The sequence below is a fragment of the Acanthaster planci genome, unplaced genomic scaffold (assembly GCF_054643075.1).
Source record: "Acanthaster planci isolate LZ-2023a unplaced genomic scaffold, COTS_SCS Contig1, whole genome shotgun sequence".
Taxonomy (NCBI): Eukaryota; Metazoa; Echinodermata; class Asteroidea; order Valvatida; family Acanthasteridae; genus Acanthaster; species Acanthaster planci.
Genome location: NW_028257625.1, coordinates 561,938 through 572,144, shown reverse-complemented (window position 1 = coordinate 572,144; position 10,207 = coordinate 561,938). Strand labels below are relative to the sequence as shown.

Here is a 10,207-nt window from a genome sequence, read left to right as displayed (position 1 = left end):
GTTGTGGCAAAAAGATTCACGGTAAAAGTTCAATGTTTACACTGCACTTAAACTGGGAGAGATCACTGCCAGTTGGGCACCTAAAAGCAGGATGAGGCAGGGAACTGTGAAGCTCAGAATGTGGGAAGAAACTTGAATATATTTTGGAAATAACTTTGCAACAACTACAATTTGTGAGTGGTAAGTGGTTTGTCCAACAGGTGTGATTGTGACTTTGGTACCGTCACAACTGACGAAAGACTGTTGAAGGGAATCGATGGTAATACAGGCTCTATACGACAATTGAGAACAATGTGAGAGTGGTTCCAAGAAGCTGCAGCTATAGACACATAGCATGCCACTGATTACAAGTTGGGATACCAGCTCAAATATGGCTGGCTCAGATAAAATGTTCTACACTGGCACACTGTGGACCTATACAAACTGACAAGGGAAAGAATGCACTGCTATTCTCAGCAAAATATTTTAAGTTACAGTTTTTGAAAGCACTTTATGATGTTTTTTAAAATGTTCCTAGCTTCTAGTTCCTCCTCCAGCATGTACATACTCAGATCAAATTGAGAGACTTTTCCAATAGGTGCAATTCAATAAATGCATTTTTATTATGTATTTGTTTGCGTTTCTACAAAATGGCCACTTCCATAGATCCAAAATGTAAACCTACCGGAAAGTACTTCATTAGCACGAGTGCGAAAATAAAGTCAGGATACTCAAACAAGGTTAGTCTTCAACACTGCTTTGCCCTTTGAAAGTTTAGAACAATAATATCATCTCCTATGCTGTATCCATAAGAATGATAATGTTACATACATGTATAAAGTGCACATATCCACCTGTACATCAGGCCTGTAAACCTATTTCTGAAACCATCAGCTTTCTTGGCAGTGTACAGGTCAATTCTGCTTATTTTAACTGCAAACTGCTAATGAAATGCAAAGACTATTTCTGCCCTCAGCAGGCACCCATCTGTACTCCCGGCTGGAGAGAGGTATTAAGTAGGGTTTAAAGTGCCTTGCCCCAGGCCACAACGTGTCACCATTAAATGGATTCGAACCCCTGACCCTCATGACGGGGAATTACAAACTCTCGCCACTAAGCACCACTACCCCTGGTAACCAAGTGTCTTTACGGCAATGAACTGGTACCTGGCACTGCACTCTGGGGAACTTTTCTTTTGCTACGGAAATCTGATTGGATTGTGGGGACTTCGGTGTGTTCTGGCAACTTTTTTTAGGTCATCGCAACTATCGCCAGTGTGCAACACATGGGGTTCTCACAACTAAGGAACAGGCATGCCTGTCACCGTGTGTGTCCTCCCCCTGAAAATGTCCACAAGACTTGCCGCCCCTCCCCTCAGAAGAAATCTGCCGCTGTTGCACGGCCTCGGGTACTCCGCTTGGGTAGGTCCAGCAAGTTGTCCGTCAGGGTCTCTTCCGACACGTCCCCGTCACTCCCCAAGGGCATTTGGCCGGGCGTACGGGAGGGGGTTTGTCGCGGAGTGCTTCTCAGGATAGGGGTCTTGTCCCCCGCAGGGGTTCTGGCGGGTGAGGGTGTGTAGCTCTGCCTCAGGGCCTTGTCCGTTTTGAAGCCTGAGAGTCTTTTGTTGACGAGTTTTTGGGCGGCAGGCGTCAGAGTGCGTAATCTCTCAGTGGTCCCGAGTGTACCCAGTCTCTTTGGTGACGGGCTGTTCAGAAGGAAAATTACATACAAAAATCAAACTCAAATTAAAAATGCTTCCACTTATAAATTGGATTTAAAAACAAAAAAATCTTGCAGTTAAGATGTTACTTAATGACAAGTTTAAGAAAAAGTAACGACAGATTAACATAAAGCCTTGCACTGACTACACAATCAAGTCTGCAGTATTCAAGATTGCTTGCTGAAAAGAGTCATTACTTACCGCAGATATTGATTTTTCACCTTACTTTTTATGAAATCACTATTACATCTGTATAGAAATCACCACTGCACTTGCACTAATGAAGCAGCTATGAATGGAATGAACGACAGCCAGAGAATTAACTGTTGATGACATTGCCCTAGATATCTGGATGCTTGATTTGTTATTTATAAATCACAGCATATTTGCTCCTTTCTCAAGAGGTTTTTAGGGAAAAAAAAATTTTCCAGCTTGCTCAAGCAGGACTCAAACCCACTACCTCCTGTTTACAAGTGCGGATGTCTTAACCACTGAATACAGACACACAACCGGTCAAAGGTAACAAGGCGAACGATGAGAAAAGACTGCTTTTGTTGCCATTCGTTTGGATAAACTGTGACTTGAATACAGACTGGAGGTCTTGCGTTGGTCTTGTGATGGTCTCGTGGGGTATCGCCTGCGGCACTGATGCCACGTTTGGAGGGTTTTCTCTGCCTACCTGACCAGTGACTGGGTGACCTTCTGCAACGCTTTCTCCTTCTTGGCGCGGTGTTTCTTTGAAACTTCCTCCACCAAGGATAACCCCAGTCGCTCCTTCCTGGGTACATCTGCCATCTTAAGACAATTGAAAAACCCAGACGGAAATCTGTCATGTTTACAACTATCAAGATTGGCTCGTATTTAACACCTGTTGCACCCAACTGGCTCTTCTTTGAAGAAACAAAATCTTAAAGACATTTAAAAACAACAGACCCTTGGTAATCATGGTGATAATCGGATGCACGGTGTCAGCACTTGATTAGAAAAACTGTCAAGGGCAAATTATTTGGTATCGCTGTGCTCTGACTTATTCTGAGGTGATGTTATCTGGAGTGTAAGTATGGACAGCCTATCAGAGAACTACAAATGAAATTATGCAAGGTTCAACAAATGAGTTTCCACTGTTTTTCTGACAAGGCGAACAATCGACTGAACTGAAACATCACAGATTTTTTTAGTAAATACATTTAGCTTTGGACTTTTTGAGTGCTAAATGCTGCAAGTTTACACAAGAAATGCACAAGTTCCCACACATGAAGATATGTGCGGGTACACTGTTTTTATGGCCTGCTCTACACGTGTCTGACCTAAAACTGTTAGCAATGGACAACTCACTTTGAAAGAAGGGCCGCTTGTATTGCGGGCCGGTGTGTCCGATCCGTCAAGTCGGAACGGCGTGCCTGAGATCTCGCCCCATGTCATCATTGGTGACTCGTTGTACGCGCCTGCCGACCAATGCAAAAATGTCAAAACTTGTGAGTAGAAAAACTTCTCGTACAACACTGCCGTACTTGAAATTAACCAAGTTTATGAACAAAACATGAACTTGACTGATCCCTCTAAATCCACCACAATTTGTAGGATTTTGAAGGATTCGGGAAGAATTCAGGATTTACATGTATGCACGAGTCGCAATATGCATCCAACGCCGTCAAAACATGGGCGAGATTGAACGGAGGAAGAAAGATCAACAAAACTTCAAACCAGCATGGAGGATGTAACAATGACGGCATTGAAACTTTCCAAGGGCTTTTACAGCTAACAAGGCAATATTGTAAGAAAATTACTCGTTTTTGCATGAACTGCTAAAACCTCACAAGAACTTGAGGAGTAAACCTCTCTAATCCGGAGTTCGGGGTCAAAAATCCCGAAATCTGGAAAAAATTCCTGAGAGTGCAATATCCCTGACAAAACTATCAGTGAATGTGCTAAATTTTGGTCTCAAACTTGGGTCAGGATTCTACTACAGTGCTATCGCACAATAAGAATATAGGTCGAGGCCGTCAACCAGCATACCTGGTGCAGGCGAGGGCGTTCCCACGAAGCTGTATCTGTTCACCTTGGGCGTCTCGGAGGACGAGGCTATCTCCTTCCCGTCGTGCCCCACCCGGCCCGACTTCTGGGCGGCCTTGAGGGCGGCCGACTTGGCCAGGGCCGAGCTCTGGCCGGGTCCGGCGCTGAAGGGACTGGCCTGGAAGTGGGTGTTCTTGTGCACCACCTGCTGCACCTTGGGCTTCTTGAAGATTTGCTCCTCCGGCGTTTCCTCCAGTCCTGAAGAAAAGTTAGGTGAAAAATGGATTTGGTTCGTAACCTGAGCTTTACTTATAAAGCTGGGCTGAACTTTGACAGATTTTATTAGGCTCCAGTCGAGGCGCTAGTGATGATAAAGTCAGTCCACACATACAATATACACGTCGCTTGACAAAAGACTATTTGGCACAAGATACACCCCCCCCGCCAAGAACACATTTTCCATCCCATTTTACAGTGCCTCATAGAATGCTAATGAAATCTGTGGTATGACTAATCACATTAAAACAATTTATGCAAATTTCTTTGACTGGTCTCAGGTCCATACTGCCCAAATGAGAATTTACTGTCACAACCAAAGTGTATTCTCCTTTCTGAAAGTTTATTTTTGTTTCTAAAGTTGCTAGCAACTGTTACGAGAAACACACGTGAAGGTCTGAAACCAGAAAGTGGCCTTTTCGCAATCAAACATGGTATGCACCTCGTGACACATTTAAAAAAAATTTAAACAAATATCATTGCAATAAAAAAGGTGCTTACAGATTTATTGTTTAACATGTCAGTCTCTTTTTAGGCTTACATTTCTGGTTAGCAGCTTTACACATTTGGGCCCACACTCTATGACCAGAGGCTACTTAACACAAAAGCTAGGGTAAGCACGTTTACCTTCAGGGACGTACATCACGGCGTTCTTGGCCTTATAGCCCCAGGTGGTGACCGAGGAACCTTCGGCAGGTTTGCCGGCCTTTGGTCCTTCCAGAGCCAGCATGTCCTTCTGCTCCTGCCCGTGGACTCTCTCCGCCTCGTACAGCCAGGCGTGCTTCTGCTGGTGCTTCTCGGCCGCCGCCGCCATGATATCGTCGAAGGAGGCGTTGTCTTCGCTGGTGTGCTTGGCCAGGTACTTGTCCAGGGTGAGGGAAGTATCACTCTTATCTGAACGGCAAAACAAAATCCGACTCTGCAAGTATCCCGGCATTACTACACTTCACTTGCCTCGATGCTAAAAACCTCCACTGTGCTAGAAAGTAACAAAAAATACCTTCTTGTGCTATGACATTCAGGGGGCCTTTTGTAGAAAAACGGTGACTGGAGTACAGACAAGCTTATGGAGTCAGTTGAGTCAGTCAAGCTGCATGATCTTTACACGACGTGTAAATCGTATTGCATGATTCCGCTATTGGGGCCGTGAGAATGAAAATTTTAGATTTGCGTCCACCGCCCGCATGGTCCGAAACACCCCGCCGAAAAAGTTCACTATTTCCAAAAAAAACTTCACCACATTCAGAAAAATGCAGGAATAAAAAATCCATTTCAAATCCTAATTCATACAGCAGTAAAAGGGTCCAAAATGAGTATATCTACGCATACCTACCCAGTGTTCTCCACAGGCTGTTTTAGCAGGGTGGACCGCCCTGCCAAAATTTTGGGCCGCCCTGCTAAAATTTTGCCGCCCTGCCAAAATTTGTGCCTCCCTGCTATGTTTTTGAGTAGTGTATTTTCCCCCGAATGTCTACTTTCTCAAGATTTTAATAAAAAAAAGAGGTTTACTGCAGTTTGTGGATCGAGTTTGAGTTTACCGACGATGCTTATGATGTACTGACAATGACAAGGAACACCAAGCGTCGCGTTATGTAAGGCATGTGTATTGGTGTGGACTGGTCCCACTCCTCCCGTATAATGCATTTCCAAAATGTAGTAGCATTGAGAACCAGTTTATTAAAGTAGAAATTCCTTAACGCAGGAGGACGTATTTATCGGAAACTAGGCTGGGTCTAAATAACTTGGCTACGGCCTGATGTTACGCCCGAGTCTATGTAGAGAGGCTGCAGCCAGTTCCCAATTCGTCAACGTGTAATTTAAAGCCACAGCTCAATGAATGATTCGGATCTCAGATGTCAGGTGATCGTTGGCTGCCTACTGTTATGCATAGTCAACCTCGTGTCCCGAAAAACCATTTTGTACAAACTCCTTTACTTTTATATGAAAACATGTGTAATCTTCCATTAGGTATATTTTCATGCAAACTCAATAAAATGTTGGAACTTTAAAATTGATAGTGAAAGCATAAGTCTATAAGTTATAGGCATCTTATACTTGGGTATAGAGCAGTTTTGACAACAACAAGAGATCTTCATTAAATACGTATAGCACACAAAACTGACAAAATTTACCATGTGAAGGGTCTCCCCAGATCCTATCACATTATTGTGGGTGGACTAAGAACCCTGATACCAACTTCAATTTTTCTAATGGCATGGATGACACTTAGGTAACCTTTACAGGTTGACGAAAGACAGACCTTTCCTGTCCTCTCCTTGGTCTGCATTCTGTCCCCTTGGTAATCTCTCCCGTACTGGGAATTCTCTTCTCTGGTTCGAGGGTGTCTGCAACCTCGGGTTAACATCCGGTGTCTCAAAGGTGGCCGGTGTAGCTTCCGCATCTGTGTACCAATGACAACAAAAAATCAACGACATATTCAATAAATCAATTTACATACCTGTGATTTTATCTCAGTGCCAAAACATATTATCTCGGTTTTGAGTAGTTTTGAGAAAAAGGCATAAGTAGGTTAGCGGCCTCAAAGTAAATTCTTTGTGCAGAATGAAATCACAGGAAAAATGGAACTTTAAAGCAGATTATTTACATACATGTACACATTGCCTTTGGGTCTTGATTAATTTTAGATAAATGATCTTTGAAAGGAACAAGATCAACATGGGATGATTGTGCTAATTGGAGTTACTTGATAGCAAGTAAGTTCACTTTTAACCAATCCCACAAAAGCGTGGTTTATTTGGATGCTAGATTTTTTCTTGTCTTTTTTAATTAAATATTACTTGAATATGTGTTTCTTTAATTTTTTTTTTTTAACTGTATCTCATTGCAACTGTGTTACTGTTTTTTTCTGCTAATATAAAAAATGAATGAACTCCACACGTGTGGCCCTGCTTACAAGGGGTAGGCGTGTCTGCGTCAGGTCTTCTTGTCTGTCCAGTCCCTGCGTACTTCAGGGCCAGCTCTCTCATTCGTACCAGGTCGTTGCGCTCCCGAGCCTCCAAGTACTCCTTCTGGGCCTTCAGCTTGGACAGGTCCGGGAAGAAATCTCTCTGGATGATCTTCTCAAGATCCTGGGGTGGGCACACAGGACAGAAAAACGACAAAGGGTTAGGCAGCTAAATGGGTGAATGTTTTCCCGTGCACCAAACCACGTGTTTTAAACACACAATCATCACAAATGCCATTGACCCTAAGGTTAAAAGCGTGAAAATTCTTAGGAGAATTCTCCACCCAGATGCCTGAAAGTACAGTGAAAAACAATGGAATCCATGCATGTCTTTGAGGGTAAAACCTTTATTGTGTATGGGGCAGCGAGTACGATCGACATCTTGGACTTGTTATATCCAACTCTATGGACTTGTGCCAAAACACTGCACTAGCATTGGCTACAGCAAGTAAACGTCCAGACTTACGCACAGTGTACATATGCATGCTGTGCAAGAAACCTTCAGTCCAGACTTCTATTAGAAAACATTCTTGAAATTTCATTATTTTAAATATGTTTGTGGGGATTTCTAACCGCCTCCATATATCGGTGATTACACACGAACCATGCGACAGAAAAAAAAATGAAGGATAAAACTTTGTGACAAAACGATTAAGAGCTATCAATCATACTCCGTAGTTATATGAAACTTTACAGCGGTGAAAGTACATAACCTCTGCACAGAGGACTTCTTTTGCGAAATGGAATGACGTACCTCCAGAAAGGTTTCTTCATCCAACACTCTCTTGGCTGGTTTCTTGTCGGCATCGCTAGACTCATCTTTAGTGTGATTCTGATGGGCACGAAGGGTCTTGCCTCCCACTTTCACCAACGCCATGGCATTTAACAAGTGGCCTGCTGACAAAGGAAAAACAGAAAAAGGTCTGACAGAGGAAAATGATTGCAGTCATTATTTAATATTTACAGATTTTTTTCCTTGCTTTTAACGACACTAAAACTTAAATCACAGTATCTTTTCGGTGGCTAGGAGCCTTTCTTTAGGTTTCTGTAACTCATTTAGCAACTAGCGAAAGCACAAAAAAGTGAAGGGGGAAGGTCTCCTCTTCCACCGCCGGTGCTGCAGATGGTGTGCCTGGCCACCGTGTACGGCGCATCGCCGTCATGGCCTTGCACCAAGATGGTTGGGAAGGACGACATTCCGCCCACCAGTCTGTGTGTGCATTCCCGGGTCCTAGGGCTGTGCCGAATATCCAAATAATTGATTGATTAGCAAATATTTGAATAATAGTTTTCAAATTTGAATATTTGAATGCAAAACTCATGAAAAGGGAAAATTTTCTTTGGTTTTAAATGAAAAAAATTCCACTGTGGAGGATTGTTTCAAGCAGGTTCAAATGAAAAGCGACAGAAATCTTACGTGCCAAAAAGTACATTGTAAATTATTCATTAAACCATTTTAAAGGAATAGAAATCTTGCTAAATCTTGGCCAGAGATACTCCTAGATGTGGGAAACTATTATATTGATTATAATGTACAATTGTGTACGTTATTGCAACTGATTTTGTATGAGGTTTGTTCATCAACAATCTGCCGGTAGGTATGACCGAATACATGTATTCGAATATTCGATCAAATTGAAGGTCAGATATTCCAATAGTGAATGATTTGAATTCGGCAGCTTTTTTCTTTTCAAGTCATCACTGCCATGCTATTCTGCATGTGTGTTGCATGCATGCTGCACGGCACACGTACACCACCCTGTGCAACGCAACCATGACAACTCCTGCTTTCGGGCTATCCTGACTGCTAATGCAGACCCATTCATGGACAGTCCAATTACTGACTCTTTCCAATATCCATGTGATCACACAAAGTGATGTCATCAGAAAACCCAAATGAAAACAAACTGAAATTCTGTGGCATGTCACGCCAAAGACAATTGGTGAATAGAGTTCCATCTTGTTCCATGTCAAGACACATCTAAAGTGCTGCCAAAGTTTTGGAAGCACCCATTGGTACATGTAGTATCTTATCGCTCAGTCCTTGTATTAGACATGTCTTGACATGGAACAGCAGTCGAGACGATGAGGGGTCAAGTGACGTAATGTTCAACGACCTTATTTTAAAGACGCAACTGTGAGAGCGAGCCCATGAGATTGAATGGGTGAAGGCAAAAAGACCATAAAATGTCAGAACAACATGAGTGAAATCATTCAATAAATGGCGCTAAGAAAGCGGAGAAGCTTTCATCTCTGTGTACAAAAGAAATTGCGCCCACGATAAGTGGGTGAGACGAAAATTTTCAGTACGCTGACACGAAATTGCGTATATGGATGTGTGGCTAAGGATGGAGCGGGAGTGAGACTCCGTGCCACACTAGTGGGGCTAGAACTGCAGTTAGGTCAGAAATGAATTACGCACAGGCCTAAGGCGCAAATGACCTCATTTCATTGTACTTGCAGAGGATGTTCCTTCCTCCATCATCTGACGATGATGTATGACTCATACACATGTAGGCCCAGGCCTAACTGCTTGCTCTATGACTGATGACATTACTGTACCATGCTGACCAATGACATAGCTTTAGTATTCCTCTCAACATTCGAAGAAGAGGAACGCTCCACTCAGTTCAGCTACAGTAAAGTGACAGTGACATGAATATACGGGGAAACCAATAATACGCCAGACTAGTCGACTGACAACCTTCCTGGACCTGGGCACATCAAAACATGTCAAAATGGGTGACACTACCAAGCCGGACATGCAAATTTCTTGTGAACAGAAGCAGATATGACTTACCGAGACTTTCACATCCAGCATAACTGGACAGAATTACGAAATACGGGTTAGTTTTCTTGAAATCGTGAACACCGTTGATATACTGTATTAAGTCCACTTGTTTTGCTTGCAACGCACGCACGAACGAACGACATGCGTTTTCGACCGTGCTCACTCCAAACGAACGGTGGCGGCGCTGCGCAGCATTATGTGTGCAACATGGACAAAAATAACCTGGGTTATTTATGTCTGTGGTGTGCAACGACTGCCGGTTGGCTTGATAATTGAGTATATGAGTCGTTCATGTCATAATAACCGACAGCAGTGAAAAAAACCACTGGCAAGACACTTAGAAAAGACTGTCGAAATTCTGAATCATCACTGCCCATGTCTATGTATAGATTTAAAAATGTTGACGTTACTTACATGTAATCATCTTATTTTCCCGGGCCATGTACAACCCCTACCTCCATGG

The 10,207-nt window shown here is 43.0% G+C and overlaps 1 protein-coding gene across 2 annotated transcripts; it reads right to left on the bottom strand.

Annotated features, from left to right (window-relative positions):
• Window positions 1-578: 578 nt before the first annotated feature.
• LOC110986299 (splicing factor ESS-2 homolog) lies at window positions 579-9,923 on the bottom strand. Of its 2 annotated transcripts, none has more exons than XM_022248063.2 (9): window positions 9,754-9,923; window positions 7,708-7,850; window positions 6,903-7,077; window positions 6,249-6,389; window positions 4,616-4,882; window positions 3,716-3,970; window positions 3,035-3,144; window positions 2,379-2,494; window positions 579-1,684 (listed from the first exon to the last, which is right to left on the bottom strand). In XM_022248063.2, the coding sequence occupies exons 2-9, from the start codon at window positions 7,828-7,830 to the stop codon at window positions 1,354-1,356; spliced, it is 1,518 nt and encodes a 505-aa protein (XP_022103755.2). In that variant the 5' UTR covers window positions 7,831-7,850; window positions 9,754-9,923; the 3' UTR covers window positions 579-1,353. The 2 variants fall into 2 exon arrangements, with proteins under 2 accessions (XP_022103755.2, XP_022103754.2); XM_022248062.2 differs by having other exon boundaries at window positions 7,708-7,847; window positions 9,754-9,922.
• Window positions 9,924-10,207: the final 284 nt, after the last annotated feature.

Coding starts and splice junctions, on each gene's coding strand:
- LOC110986299 (XM_022248063.2), bottom strand. CDS start 7,830: ATGGCGTTGGTGAAAGTGGGAGGCAAGACCCTTCGTGCCCATCAGAAT. Junction 7,078..7,707: donor ATGAAGAAACCTTTCTGGAG/GTACGTCATTCC, acceptor TGCCCACCCCAG/GATCTTGAGAAGATCATCCA. Junction 4,883..6,248: donor CCAAGGAGAGGACAGGAAAG/GTCTGTCTTTCG, acceptor TTTGCCGTTCAG/ATAAGAGTGATACTTCCCTC.